The sequence below is a fragment of the Populus trichocarpa genome, chromosome 9 (assembly GCF_000002775.5).
Source record: "Populus trichocarpa isolate Nisqually-1 chromosome 9, P.trichocarpa_v4.1, whole genome shotgun sequence".
NCBI lineage: Eukaryota > Viridiplantae > Streptophyta > Magnoliopsida > Malpighiales > Salicaceae > Populus > Populus trichocarpa.
In genome coordinates this window covers 8,833,722-8,849,173 of record NC_037293.2, presented here as the reverse complement: position 1 = coordinate 8,849,173, position 15,452 = coordinate 8,833,722, and the positions used below count along the sequence as shown (strand labels likewise).

The 15,452-nt window shown below is 35.0% G+C and overlaps 2 protein-coding genes across 2 annotated transcripts; one reads left to right on the top strand and one right to left on the bottom strand.

Moving 5' to 3' along the window:
* Window positions 1–322: 322 nt before the first annotated feature.
* On the bottom strand, window positions 323–4,529 carry LOC7490046 (polyadenylate-binding protein 8). The gene is made up of 9 exons (XM_024608582.2): window positions 3,939–4,529; window positions 3,441–3,559; window positions 2,666–3,322; window positions 2,505–2,582; window positions 2,343–2,432; window positions 2,033–2,167; window positions 1,705–1,878; window positions 1,428–1,631; window positions 323–754 (listed from the first exon to the last, which is right to left on the bottom strand). Exons 1-9 carry the CDS (start codon window positions 4,171–4,173, stop codon window positions 515–517), a joined length of 1,932 nt encoding a protein of 643 aa, XP_024464350.1. The 5' UTR covers window positions 4,174–4,529; the 3' UTR covers window positions 323–514.
* Window positions 4,530–9,429: 4,900 nt separating this feature from the next.
* On the top strand, window positions 9,430–13,373 carry LOC7457545 (CBS domain-containing protein CBSX2, chloroplastic). The gene is made up of 8 exons (XM_024608307.2): window positions 9,430–9,818; window positions 9,893–9,980; window positions 10,080–10,144; window positions 10,427–10,475; window positions 11,373–11,425; window positions 12,442–12,557; window positions 12,804–12,861; window positions 12,958–13,373. Exons 1-8 carry the CDS (start codon window positions 9,609–9,611, stop codon window positions 13,030–13,032), a joined length of 714 nt encoding a protein of 237 aa, XP_024464075.1. The 5' UTR covers window positions 9,430–9,608; the 3' UTR covers window positions 13,033–13,373.
* Window positions 13,374–15,452: the final 2,079 nt, after the last annotated feature.

The window sequence follows — 15,452 nt, the reverse complement described above, 5'->3', positions numbered from 1 at the left end:
CTAATCAACCCCGGGTTTCTAACTATGTAAATAACTTCTTTACAGGTATAGGTGCTTTTCTTCTAGCATTCAAAGCTGTATATGATACCTGGGCTCGGGGGTTGATGTAGGAAAAATTATCTAGCCCAAATGTTATTTTTTTGGTTATTTACTAAAATCTCCTTTTTGCAGGATAAGGATGAATTGTTAGCGTGGATGATTGGGGAAGTAAAATTAATCCTGGGCTTCTCCGGTAAAAAATGGGCCACCTCCGGCCCGGAATGCAATTAATCCAGCATGGGCTACATAAGCTGAAACAGGATCATGGCATCATACGTACGAATTAAAGCAACGGAAATTTGTCACTCGCATAACAAAAATTAAAGCATAAATATCCAAATAACTTCTGAAAGAAACTCATAAGCAAGCCAAAACCGGTGCCTAAGCTACCAAGCAATCAAGTCTAAAATGCATCAAAGCCATATCTAGAATGGATTTCACATCCGGCATTTCAAAAACCATGCCCAAGCTCTACCTAGGGCCCAAGGTTGTCGTTCAGTGACAATGAGGCTAGTTGATCAGCTGTGCCAGTGGCCTGCTGCTGAACAGTCCTTAGAACCTCCATCGCCTCATTAACCTTTGATTTGAGAGCTTCTGGTGACTCAAGCAAGTGCAGAACCTCAGTCTGATCCATCTCCAGAAGCATGCCTGTCACTTTAGCTGCGGCTTCAGGTTCCAGCTGCTCCACAAGAGGGTACAGATTTTCTCCCAGCATCTAAAGTTACGCAGCAAGTAAAACGTATTCAGATATTCATTTCATGAAATTAAGTATCAATTACGAACAAACAAGTATCAGATGTGTATTAGGCGACCATGCTCATTCCACTTCCCTCTTCAGTAGAGGCATTTTTTATAATCCCATTAGGGATTGGGATTGGGATCCTCTCTTGTTCTTCTGTAATATTTTGTCATGTTCCTTAAATCTATATTAAATTCAAAATGAATGAAGCATGATTTTAGTGCAAGATAAAATGGCAGCTTCAGCTAGTTATTTCTCACCTAAATCATTGAATTCAAAACTAATGATGAGATTTAGAGCATGATAGATCATGTTTTCCTAAATTCCCTTAGGGACATGAAAATCCAAACACTCCCGGTAGACACGGATAAAAATCTACTACTACATATAGAAAACACTTTTTCTCAGGTTATGGCCATATCTTTGTTTCTGGTTTGTCCAACAAAAACCCACATACCTCCAGATACTAGAAAAAACAAAAAGTGACCTGTTTTGCGAAGGGAAGTATTAAAATTTCCAAAATGACCAACGCATCCAGAACAAGTGTCTGAACTTGAAAGCATCAGCCAAGTGGCCTACCCATCCTAACCTACTTAATTGGGACAGCTAAATAGAAATGAACAAGCAAAAACATAGGGATAGTGCATACCGTTCTCTGCTGATCTGGAGTAGCATTTGCAAGTGCAGTAGCCAAAGCCCCTATGGGAATTGGCTGGGACAGCGCTGCATCACGCATTGGCATACCACCCATGTCATATGGAACAGAAAGCATGCCTCCAGCAACACCAGTCATTGGAACATCAGGCAATCCACGTCCTGGAGGGTAGCGATAGACACGTCCCCTAGGAAGCATCTGTCATTTATACAAAACCATAAGAAAGGGTTCTACCATCTCAATTTATTATTAAGGAGAAGACACTACCAACCTGCTGCTGCATTAGCTGGACTGGCTGCTGGGATTGCTGGCCAGTACCTGCCCGTCGACCACCAGGACGCTGACCTTGCTGCCCCTGCTGAACCATTGGCACAAAGAAATTTGGCATAGGAGCCCCTCCAGGCCTCATACCAGGCACTAGCTGTTGTTGATACCCAAATCCAGGCTGATAAAGGAACAAATCATTACAAAGAACTTTCAAGTGAGAATGCATTTTTTATCAAATTGGCAAGCGGGTACCAACCTATTAGTAAAAGACACAAACATCCATACAAACAGCTATGCAATTATTTTGAAGCAACATGGGTAGAAAAGATTACCTGGGGTGGCATGATAGCAGGTGGGCCTTGTCCATAGAATATTTGTTGTCCAAGACCGGGACCAGTAGGGGGGTACATTGGCATACGACCAACTGAAGGTGCCATTGCAACTGGTCGCATTTGAGAAAACTGAGCCTGTTTAATAAGCAGAAATCTATCATACACAAACATCCATGAAAAATAACATTACAAGGAACAAGAACATGATAACTCGAAAGGATGGGCAATAATCAAAAAGTGAAGATAGCATAGCTGGGCATTGACAAAGAACAAAGGAAAAAAAAATATAACGTACGTGAAGAAAACATACCTGCAACCTGGCTCTTCTATCTTCCTTTCTTTGTGCAAGGGCAACATATAGAGGTTTGCTAGCAACCATTTTCCCGTTCATCTCCAATAGCTATCAAAATAACAAAATGATATTAGTGCATAATAGGATCCTCATGAATGCACGGAAAAAGTATCAACTTACAGCTCTTGATGCCTCTTCAGGAGTTGAGAATGCAACAAACCCTGATCCTCTGCTTATTCCATTCGGGTCTCGCATAACCTTTACATGAAAACATGTTTGTGAACAGGTGACATAACATAGCCTATAGGTGGTTAGCTACTCAAAATTCAAAAGCTGCATACCTTGCAAGACGTGATTGTACCAAATGGAGAAAACAGCTCCTTAATTTTCTCATCACCTATGCTATCATCTAAATTTTTAATGTACAAATTTGCACCCTGAAATTTGTCAGCTGCTTCCTTCATGCTCTGCTCAAACCGTTGTTTTAACTCGACTTCCCTTTCATATTTTTTCTGAGCTTTCCCAACAAACCATTCCTTGTCATCAAATTTCTTTCCATTAAGAGCCTCCGCTGCTTTAGCAGCATCATCTGCATTCTCAAAGTTCACAAATCCAAAGCACCTAGACTTTCCATCACCATCCCTCATCACCACAACACTGGTGATAGTTCCAAATTCACCAAAAGCTTTGTTCAAATCCTCCTCAGCTGTCGTTTCGGATAGATTCTTCACAAAAACATTGTTGAATCTTGTCTTGTCAGTGGCAGTATCCCTTTCCTGCTTGCGAAGGAAAGGTCCCACGTAAACTTGCTTATCATTCAACAGCATGCCATTCAGTTTCTCAATCGCTTTTTGAGCAGCTTCCTCGCTGTCAAACTGCACAAACCCATAGCCTTTTGACTGGCCAGAGGGGTCAGTAGCAACCTTGCAAGAGAGAATGTTCCCAAATACTGAAAATGTGTCATGCAGTGCTTTGTGGTCAATTGCCTTGTCCAAATTCTGTAAAATAATGCATTCATAAAGTCAGAAAATAAACAGAACTGGAACTCTCGGATACCAAAAATTATAAAAATAGCCACGGCAACAAGCAAATTGACTGATAATCCAGTACAAATACCTTAATAAATATATTTCCTGCCCCACTTTTGCGAACACTCGGGTCACGATGGGAATACATAACCCTGATTGGACTTCCATTCACTGGAGTGAAATTCAGCACTTCCAATGCCCTTGCAGCTGTCAACATGTTCCATAATTACAGAAGGAACAGATAGAATTTAACACGATACATAAAGAAATAAAAAAAATGACTCTTTTCAATTCAAACAACTCAAAATAGTTCTCTGCATAACATTAAGGGTACCATTGCATTATTCATTATCAAATTTAATCAAGTCTAAATCCTTACAACATATAAAATTCTTCAACAGTCAATTAAAAAACCCTCCCATACATACTAAAGTTTGAAACTTTACACTCAAATATATAAATCATCATAATATCATTCATACCCACAAAACCACTCAATTATATATAAAATTAACACTATAACGTAACACAAACCGATAATCACCAACTAAAAAAACCAAAACTTTGGCAACAAAAAAAAACTAACCATCTTGAGGATTGCTGTAGTTAACATAACCATAACCAAGGGACCTGCGGCTCGTCAGGTCCCTGCAAACCCTGACGGAAACCACTTGACCCACTTGATTAAACAGATCATACAACTGGGAATCAGTCACATTCGCTTCCAAATCACCCACATAAAGCGATGTCGTTACAAAATTTGGGTTATTAGCCCCTCCATTCACATTCTGTGGCTGCGCCGGTACTTGAACCTGTGCCATTTCAATTTCTCTTTTTTGCTTCTCAAAAAAGTTCCGATTTTTTTCGGGTTTTGATATAACTTCCCTCTCCTCTTTTTATTACGACAATAAAAAAAAAACACACACCAACTGTTTGATAAAATGTCTAGGAGAGAAGTTTAGAATTTTTCTTTTTTCTTTTTGCTTTTTTTTTTTTGGTTTTTGTGGAGGAGAGGGAAGGGGGTGGAGGAGGAGAGGATATTGGCCGCCGGATGAAAGAGGTTGTGGCGGGGCGGCGATGATATTGAGAAAGAGAGAGAGGGTGCAGTGGCGGGGCTGCAGTAAATAAAGGAAGAGTTCTGGGGGCTTAAAGGGGATTATATAGAGAGGGTTATGTGATATAGAGAGGGTTATGTGAAAACCCTAAGATGTGTGATGGAGAGATATCAGCCATTGGATTTGATAGTTTGTGGGGTCCATATTTGAGGTAAAGTGGGTAACTGATAGGATAAGGAGATATTGACGCGCGACGTGAGATCGCGTGTGGTAGTTGGTGTCTGAAATGAAAGAGTGCTTCAGTTTGAATTTCTTTTTTACCGTAACGGTAAGAAGTGAGAACTAATTGACTGTTCCTAATTGAAATTAGGGTGCATTTGGAAATAAATTCAAAGAAGGAAGAAAATGGAAAGTTCGTAATAAAGATCCTTGACTGCCTTAATAAGTTGTTTGAAATATTAATCATTAGTTTATAAATAATTATATATGAAATAACATGTAGATTTTTTAAACAATTGCCTATAGGTATTCAATTAGAATAAAATATGTATTTTTATTATTCTTTTGCTTTTAATTTTAAATAATTGTATCAATTTTATTATACTTTATTTTATCATAAAAGCACGTAAAAGTTAACATTCATGAAATTTTTATTAAAAGTTTCTTTCAAGATCCTAATTTTTTATTTTATTGCATGAAATTATCTTTAAATACAATTATTAAAATGATATTTAAATAATTATATGGTTATTTCATGGTTTTTAAATAAAATCAGAGTTATTTTATGGTAATATTAACAATTAATTCATGGATAATTACATATAAATCTAATATGCAGAATTTTTTTATAAAAAAACAATCATGGATATTCAACAAAAATAAAATATTTAATCTATTATTATATATTTTTCACATGATTTTCTCAAATTTACTATTCTCTTATTTTTTTCATAAATGCATGTAAAAATTATCAATTCATTATTTTTTTTTTAAATTCCTCTTAATTAAGCTTGCTTTTAAGATGAAGATAATTTTTTACTTAAAAAATAATGTTTATAGTAAAAATCGGCGTGCTTTCACAAAGATAAAAAAGAAATGCATGAACAAGAAAAAACAAGTTTATTAAGGAGATATATTTTATTTGTTTTAATTCAAATCATTTAAATTTTTACAAATATTTATTTTAACTACTTTTAGATTTTATTCCAGAAACTACACTGCTAGTAAAAACCCATGTAATCATCGAAATTTTAAAAAAAAAAAACATGAAGAATTTTTTACTGAATGTTTTTTCACAGTTTAAACTTTAAATTATAGTCTTCCTTGCATGTATCTATTTTAATTACTATATAGTTAAATGAGAATATATTTAAAAAAGTAACTCACGGTATCGATCGAGCAAAAAGATCTACTATACAGCTTCATAAATCATTCTCGTGTTATCAATCTCGCAATCAATTTTAACTCTATCAAATTGCAACTCGTTGCAAGAACAGTCTTGCATGCTTAATATTTTTATTTTTTTTTCCTGAAGTTTCCTCTCCTTCTGATTTTATTACTTGGCAATGTCCTCCAGGTCCAATTTTGATTGTATTTATTTACAAATAAGCAAGTTTTTCACCATGATAATAATTTTAAAACAATGCTCAAATCCTAATTTTTGTGCATATATTCACATTTTGGTAACATTTAAAGTTTAAATTATACTATAGAATTATATTATATGATTTCTACAGGTAAATGGGTTGGTTTAGACTCTTAGCTTGTGGTGTCATGAATTTTTATATAATTCAAGAAACCTTTAACAAGAGTTGATTTAGAATAAGGTTTTTTCTTAGATGATATTACAGTGCCAGCAAAAAATATGTAGTTTATGTGTTAAATGAAAGTTGACAAAAGCATACATCAACGTGCATATTAACATAACGTCGACGTGGATGCTTACAGGATAATTAGTGAGTCAAATTAAATATCATATTGTCATGCTAGCAAGTAACTGATTAAATTTTACAAAATAATTTAAAAATGTCAGACTTAGCCACTAAGAAAGGGTAGCAAATCTTTAAAAAAAAGGGGAGAAAAGAAAAGGAGCTTTCATGGCTGTCAATCCCTTAACCGATCGGTTTCCTCGTGCACGAGTTGATTACACCAAGAGGCACGATGGCTAGATTGTGGCCACCATGGCAGTGGTTTATTTTCACCGGGTGTGTACAATTCCACCCATGAAAGTTATGAGATGTCTTAATATTATTTAAAATAAATAATTTGAAATTAATACAAATTATAAAATCAATAGAAAATATACTTTTTTATCAAAACAAATATAATAAAACTCCAGAGAGTTAGTTTATCGAGAAATCCTTGAATATGTTGAATTCTCACCTAGCAACATCATATTTTTCCCTCCCTCCCATCAAAACCTTTTTGATCCCTCTCGATCATCATGCCCCCTTCTTTTTTTAGTGTTATCGTCAAATAGCACATCTGAATTAATCACACTCCAGGTGATGTTAAAATTAGCTTATACTCAAGCTACCATGACATTCATATGAGATTTTTATTTTTTTAGATTTTTCGTTCGAGATTTTAATGAGAAATTTGATAGAAAGCATAAATATGATATGCTAGTAAGATATTGTATAAGAGACATCAACGATGGTGGTTAGTATTTTTTAAAAACAAACATTTTTTAGCTTAATTTGTTTCTTGTGCCGTCATAAGACTTTTCTATACAGTGTTTATGGAAAAAAAACCTTTTTATTATATTTATTTTATTGAAAAATATTTTTAATTTATTATTTTTTTCAATTTTCTTTTCTTTTATTTTTACCTTTTGAGTTACATGGATGGATGACTTGAAAAATATTTAATTAAGATTTTTTAAAATAGAAAAAATTTAGGCTTAGAAGTTGGTTAAGCTCATGGTAGTCTGGTGTTGATATTAGATCTAAAAAGTTTGGATTTGGTAATCAGTGAGATCCAAGGTGGTATGGGACTGACAAATATACTACACCCAAAGTATTTAGATTCAACAATTACCATATTTTATTACTATGTGTTTGATCCCAAACGATTTCATATAATGAAAGTATTGAAAATATAATAAATTGTCATACTTCTTCATATAGAATAATAATTCGTATTGATATAATGATTTTTACATACTCATAAGTACACATGGTTCTTTAATGGATCTACCATATTTACTGTTTTATTAACATATATATGAGATATTTGTCTCTCATTAATGCTGTTAAAAGCAAAGACTTTCAGGCCATTCTCTTATTTGAAAATGATAAGGTTTTGGGGTATAAACACCCCTTGAACTATTCAGGTACGATTTCATAATTTTTTATCCCAAGAGATATATTCTTATAGATTTTAAAGCATTAATTCACTCAAAACTCAAAAACAAACATTTTTATTCCTTGAATTTAAAGCTCTATAAGATATTTATTGTCTTTCTCATGTATTATAACTTTATTATCAAAGAGTCTTTAAGTCCTTCTATTGAAACTGTTTTTGCAATGCTTAATCTTTTACCACTAGTCTAGAATTTTTGAGACTAAAAAGATGAAATCCAAGTACTTTAAATATTAATTAACAACTATCTAAAACACAAAATAACATATTATTTATATATTTTTGATTTTATAACATCATCAATTGAAATTAAAAAAAAAACTTTGAAATTAAAATTAAAATTTGCACAGAGTGGAATAAAATTAAACATCAGGGTTTAATTAAAAAAAATCAAAGATTTTAGATGAAATTAAAAAAATAAATAAAAATAAAATAAAATAATAAATATTAAAAAAAAGTTAAAATACAATGAAACCACATACTAGCTCGGACAGCATCCAGAACAAGGATGTTAAGATTTGAATTTTATTTATTATTCTTGTTCATAAGAATTATGTCATTGATTGATGACGGGCATGCGAGGCATTTACAAGCATTGTCAAAATATTCTCAAATGTTGCACTTGAGGGTTTAGCTGTTGTGGTCAATCGTGTGACTTGTTCCGTCCTCGTCCCGGGTTCGATCCTCTATGTGCATGCCTGTCACCCCCGCGGTGCCTTACCTGCTCCTGGGCTTGCAGGATGTCCAGTGGGCCGTGGGGAATAGTCGCGGTGCGTGTAAGCTGACCCGGATACCCCACGTAAATCAAAAAAAAAAAAAAAATTCTCAGATGTCTAATAATCTAACATCGTATTTTATTATTTTTGAAGTTCGAGCACAATTGACAAGTATCCATATTTCATAGTATACTCCTTCGTCGCTGTTTGAGTTCGAGAGACATGGCCGGAGCTGGGTTTTCGAATTCGTGAGGTCGAAAATACAATGAAGAAAAGCTATGTCTTTCGAGTGAAAAAAGAAGAAGTATTTTTCGTGATGTCTAGTGATAGTATTTTTCGTGAAGAAATATTAAATAAATATTTTTTTAGTTTTTTTAATATATTAATATTAAAACTAGAAAAAATTATATAAAAAAATAATTAAAAAACAATCCAAAGGACAAAGCACACACGTTCCCCCTGATAGCGAAATAGGAAGATACGCAAATTGTTTTTTGTTTTTGTTTTGTTATCAAAGGCTTTGAAAATTAAAATGTTGAAAAATGAACAGACTCAGCCACCGCACAACTCATTCAACTTTTCTAGATTCCAGTGCCTGCCGAAACATGCGATTCCCTCCTCGTTTCATCACGTGAAAGATATGACTTATCAATTTTATCAGGATTCTACATAAATAAATAAATAAACTACGAAAAGACATAAAAAAACCTCATTTTCTCTATTTATATCTTACAATCTCTTTACTGGATTTAAAATAATAATATATATATATTCTCAAACCGAGAAAATAATAATATACTAGTGAGAAAATCCACCAAAGGGTTGAATGAGGAGGTCGTAAGTTGTGTGGGGTCCATGTAGTTAATTAAAGAAAAGTCCTCACCAACCGATTGGCGCCTTCCACTCGATTCCATCTCCCTTTAAAAGTCTCAAATTTCTTCCTCCTTTCACGGAACAGAGCTATTTAACCCCCACCTCTCGCTGTATCCACTCCGCTTCAAATCTTACTTGAAAATTCCTTATTTTCAGAAATTTAATAATACATTCCAAATATTTTTTTTGCGGACAAAACTCATTAGTTTGTTTAATCACAACTATAATCTTCTGCTTCTGCTTTGCATCATGGCTTCTGTCGCAAACACATTACTTTCTCTGCCCCCCTCACTCTGTTTTAATTCTAATTCTAATTCTAATAATAATCAGTCACCGCCACCTTCTCTTTTTGTTTCCAAGGCTCCCAGATCAAAGCGTTGTCGTTTTCACTCCTCCGCGGGATCACCTAACCGTTCTTCTGTAACCGTTTCCTTGTCTACTGTGGCAAACTCTGTTCCGGTACATAACTAACTTACCCACCTTTTCCTTCTTTTTTCTCCTTTTAGTGATTTTTTTATTATACATAATTGTAGGCGAGAAGTAAGATCCATACAGTTGGTGATTTTATGACCAAAAGAGAGGATTTACATGTGTTTAAAGCCAACACAACTGTTGATGAAGGTGATTACTACCTTTTCTTATAAGTTATAGTTTGAATGGTATATATATTGTTTAGTTGACTCGTGTAGTTTTTGTGTGTATCTATATATATCGTTGCAGCATTGGAGGCTCTTGTGGAGAAGAGAATAACGGGGTTTCCTGTCATTGATGATAACTGGAAATTGGTAAGATTTTTCCATTTTATCATGTGATCCCATTCCCATGTCATATAGTCTCCAATCATGTTTACCAGTGTCTTGCTTGCATGCTGCTGTTCTTGGAATTATTTTATGAGAAAAAGGGGCAAAGACTTCAATTCGAAAGCTAGTGTGTGAGGACGTAGTAAAATATATATGTTCCTTGTGCCTGAAAATGAAGGATAACATGCACAGATTCAGCACTTGAATCTATAGTTATTTGAGATTGCGTTGCATGAAGAACTGATTCCAGGTCTATACTTGCTGCAGGTTGGTGTTGTTTCTGATTATGACCTGTTAGTGCTCGGTTCTATTTCAGGTAGTGGAGAGACTCTGCTTCTATTTTCCATTTGGACGTAAAATCCTTGTTTTCATGTTTTTCTATAATCTTTGTGTTTGATCTTCTTTACCTTTTTCCTTAGAAGAGAATACTTAAGTTGATTAGAGAACGATTGTGAATTAGATCGTTATGGTTTTTAAAAACAAAGTTGATCTACTTGTTTGAATTTTTGTCCTCCCCTTCATCTGGAAGCAAGAATCTGTTTGTTTTCTTCTTTTTTTCGCCATTCAATCGCAAGAAAAGCTCTTCTAGCGCACTTGATTTTCAACTACGTAAAGTTTGATTTGAGGAGTTTCATTAAAGTAGTATTGAGGAACTTGGCTACAAGTAATTTCTCAAACCACGAGGAATCATTGGCCATAACAATTTAAACAAGCATATGGCACAATAGTTGCTAACTTCATTTTGTTTGCCAGATCTTCTTGCTTATCTGGGGAAATAATACTAACTCCTTTTGGCATCAATTGAATAACACAAAGCTAGCATTAGTTTGCAAGAGTCCAGACTTCGTAAAAAATGGACAAGTAAGAATAATCAGTAATGTAGGATTCAGGAAGGAATCATGTCCTTCTGGTCTCCAACAGAAGAAATGAATTGCTTCATCCCTTTGATTTTGGCAACATTATGATAATTCTTGATCTTGTTTGTCAAGCAATTCTTTCCAATCTCAACTGACTATAGCAGGAAGGATGTTGTATCAATTCAGTTTTCAATTATATTTTGGTTTGTTGAATATTGGTATCTTAAAGCTTTGTCATTCATTATTGCTCTTCATTGACAAACTGGCTCTATAATTTTGTGAAGTTGGTTTTCTATTATGGTTATTCCTGCAATGTGGTGAAACTGCTCCTAATTTCTTTCCTCTGTATCTATCAGGCAGCTGTCAGAATGACACAAACTTGTTTCCTAATGTTGATAGTTCTTGGAAGGTGAGTATGGAGTTTCTCTATCATATTCTAGATGCTTGCATTTCGTATTTATATTCAAGCATGCTTCCATATGTTTGTCTGTGGTTTTGTTTTCTTAAACATTTAGATATTTTGATCGATTTCTATAGTTAGAGTTTTAGAATCTTTTATGTTTGTGAAATTCGTAGTTAACATCCTTCAACTCCCAATAATGTTACAGACTTGCTGTTATACTCGCCAAACAATGAACGAACAGAAATAATTGAGCACAGTATTTCCTTTAGGCCTGAAGATAACGAGGATTAGGGGTCACGAGAAAAGTGATATGTGGTATATTACAAGTTTAAGAGGGTTATCTGGCCATGATTAGCAAACAGATTATGACTGTTTCTTTGTCAGACTAAGAAGTTTGGGGGTGGGGGCTAAGTCCTTCCAACATTGCAGTTGCCCATATCATAGCTATGGGTCCAAGTTTCTGAATGAAACTAGAGATTGGATTGGCTCTATAAGACAATTTGACCTTTTAAGTCTGCCATCCCTCCTTTTCAAGGACTCGGCATGCAATCAGGGGATGCTCAGTACTTCTTCCTGCACCAGGGCTTGTTCACAATTAATTAGTCATCAACTCGTACTGTAGGGAGGTAGAAGCCAAAACTCTGATCCAACATGACTGGTAGTAAAGAATGCAGAAGATGGAAGGTTGATAGTTTGATCAATAATTGTTACATTTAGCACCATCCTACAATTTAATGGTTGGTCTCGCATAAGTTTTGGTTGGACAAGTTCCCTAAATGTAGGGAGATACTGGTTCTTGGGTAGATGTAATGATGGTGATTTCAAGTAGTTAATAGAGACCATACAACTGCTCAATAAACAAGAGTTCTCCATTGTTGGCTATTACTGGACAAAACCAGGCCTATAATAAAGAGCTTGATGTTAGAAGTACAAGATAAACTAAAATCAGGATTTCACTTCTATAACATTTTAGGCAAAATGTTTCTTACTGCTGAATTTCTATTTCTTGACAAATGTTGCAGACTTTCAATGAGTTACAGAAACTGCTAATCAAGAACAACGGCAAAGTTGTTGGTGATTTGATGACACCCAATCCTCTAGTCGTTTATGAAACCACCAATCTAGAGGATGCTGTTAGGTATCAATCTTCCAGGACATCTCTGTTTAAACCTCTAATATGAGAAGTTCTGTTTTGTACTTTCTTAAACGTATGAAAAACTGTCTTCGGGAAGCTGTTATGCATTTTCTCTTTGTCCAACATTATTAAAAGCTTATCTAAATGATCATCATTAAATTTCTGAATGTTTCTCATCTTGCAATCATATTCTATGGAAATTTCACATCAGAATTGAAAAACATACATAATGTCCAAATCTAATGCCAGGTTGCTGCTTGAAACAAAGTATCGGCGACTCCCAGTGGTAGATAACGATGGAAAGCTGGTAAGAATTGTAAACAATGTTCTTGATTCATTCTCATTTTATTGTTTCTTATCTGCTGTGTGTAATTTATAATTGGTATCCAATTTAATACCAAAGGTTGGAATCATTACTCGGGGAGACATTGTTAGAGCTTCTCAACAGATAAAAAGCTCCACCGAAAGATCAACATGAATTCCTGTATCATTGAAGGATTATGATTTCTGGAGTCTACATTGATATTGCAGCTCTCTCTTTTTTCAACATGAATGTCACGCAGTTCATTATTCCGGGTACACTCAGAGGGAAGCTTATCAATCTCCTGTTCTAAAAGCCTTCTCTGCAATAAATTGTATTTTTAGCGAGGTTCGAACTTTGATTTCTAGTTAAATGTTACATATAGGCTTTGGTAATTATGAAATATTGATGAGTGGTTTGGCAGTAGTCTCCAATGCCAAGTTTTTGTACAAGTAGCATTCTTGTTGCTAGCAGATTTCCTACTGCAAATATATGAAAGTGCCAATTATTTTGACCTTTTTCCATAATTTTAAAGGAGTATTAGTTCTCAAGAAAATAAAAAAGTGTCAAGAGTATTGATTAAAAGCACCTCAATTGCTGGAATCTAACCAGCCCGGCATCGCAACCCACGGCATAGTATCCGTGCCTTTCCAGATCAATGCCAAAGCAGGGTTTTCCTGCTCAGGAGTCCAGACACAATTTTTGCTGTCTGAAGTCTTTCAAATGGAATTACGAAGGGAACCGCAGCCATATCCCTTTCAAGAATGCATCATGCATTATTACCTGTCAAAGAGAAAAATCGCCATCAAGCTATGAACATCAACAACATATAGGATTGACAATTCTTTTATCTATTCTTATGACTGAACGAGATGAACTCTCTAACCTAGGTGTTATATTTTTGTTTCAAGATCAAAACAAATAGGGAGTAAGAAATTGGTATTCTATAAAACTTGAAGTGTATGGTGTTTTAGAATATATCCCGGCAAGCGACCTTAGCCAAATGCATAAAGTGTCCTGATTCTCGAATTAGCTGACGCCCATGCTGAATTATGTGTATGTGCCAAACCTAGGCTCTTGAAGAACGGATAAATCCTATGGACATTCATTTCATTTTTTATTTGTAAATATTCCACTCGATGTCTTCACTACACCTCATAATTTGGAACTTATAGCCCAAACCTCTCTTTCTCCCTTGCCAGCCAATTTTTCATCCAAATCCATCCTCTCTGCAACAATGGACTCAAATTCTCCTCCAGTTGAAATGTTCTTCTTTCCATTTGTAGGTGGAGGCCACCTAATCCCCATGATAGACATAGCCAGAGTCTTTGCTTCCCATGGTGCCAAAGCTACAATAATTACCACTCCAAAACATTCCCTCTCCTTCAGAAAATCCATCACCCGTGATAAAAAATCTGGTCTTCCTATCTCTAGTCACGTCCTTGAGCTGTCTGACGTTTACATAGCCGCTACAGACATGTCTGCAACCTCCTTCATTGATACTTCTATGCTCCAAGAACCTCAACAAAATCTTTTACTTGAACGAAAACCTGACTGTATTGTTCATGACGTGTTTCATCGCTGGTCTGCTGTTGCTATTGACAGTGTTGGCATTTCAAGAATTACTTTCAATGAAAATGGATGCTTCGCTTGTTGTGTCCGAGAAAATATGGAACGCTATAGCCCCATGAAAAAGTAACTTTTGATTTGGAATCTTTTATTATTACAGGTCTTTCTAATAGAATTGAATTGACAACATCTCAACTACCACTTTGAAAGACAATCGCATGGTGGAGGGTTGCATAAAAGAATGCCAGGGTCAGATGAGAAGAGTTTCGGGGTTATGGTCAATAGTTTCTATGATTTGGACTCCTTCAGGAATGAATTGGGCAACACGGCATGGAATGTGGGACCAGTTTCATTATGCAACAGAAACGTGGAAGATAAGGGCCGTCGGAGAGGCCAAAAGACTTCAGTTAATGATGAGCAAACCATTTTCAACTGGCTTGATGTGAGTGTGATTTGTTTTTTATTTAAATTAATATTTTTTTATTTTTTAAAAATTATTTTTAATATCAAAACATTAAAATAATTTTAAAATACCAAAAAATTATTAATTTAAATTAAATTAAAAAATTAAAAAATAATAATTTTTTAAATAAGACACAAAAACAATCCAATTTCGATTATTTACGTCAGTTTTAGAAGCTTAGCTCGTTTATCCCCTGAACAAATCCTTGAGATCGCCCATGGTCTTGAAGCTTCCAATCACCAATTCATCTGGGTGATTGGAAAAATCTTTAAATCAGCTGGACATGACCAAGAAAGCCTAGAAAATTTGCTTCCCAAAGGATGGATCTGAAGATAGACTCAAAGAATCCAGAAGAGGACTAATAATAAAAGGCTGGGCACCGCAATTGTAAATACTAGAGCATCCGGCTGTAGGAGGGTTTGTGACTCATTGTGGACGAAACTCAACTTGAGAAGGTGTGAGTGCTGGACTGCCAATGATAACATGGCCTTTTGCTGCAGAGCAATTCACCGATGAGAAGTTTCGGATTGATGTAGTAATGTGCAATCAAGATGCGTTCTTGCCC

What these genes read in the sequence shown, in the direction of transcription:
- LOC7490046 (XM_024608582.2), bottom strand. Translation starts at nt 4,173, where the DNA reads ATGGCACAGGTTCAAGTACCGGCGCAGCCACAGAATGTGAATGGAGGG. An exon ending in CTACAGCAATCCTCAAGATG is followed by an intron (nt 3,560 to 3,938) that starts GTTAGTTTTTTT and finishes ACATGTTGACAG; the next exon opens with CTGCAAGGGCATTGGAAGTG. An exon ending in GTACAATCACGTCTTGCAAG is followed by an intron (nt 2,583 to 2,665) that starts GTATGCAGCTTT and finishes TTTCATGTAAAG; the next exon opens with GTTATGCGAGACCCGAATGG.
- LOC7457545 (XM_024608307.2), top strand. Translation starts at nt 9,609, where the DNA reads ATGGCTTCTGTCGCAAACACATTACTTTCTCTGCCCCCCTCACTCTGT. An exon ending in CTGTGGCAAACTCTGTTCCG is followed by an intron (nt 9,819 to 9,892) that starts GTACATAACTAA and finishes ACATAATTGTAG; the next exon opens with GCGAGAAGTAAGATCCATAC. An exon ending in AGTGCTCGGTTCTATTTCAG is followed by an intron (nt 10,476 to 11,372) that starts GTAGTGGAGAGA and finishes TGTATCTATCAG; the next exon opens with GCAGCTGTCAGAATGACACA.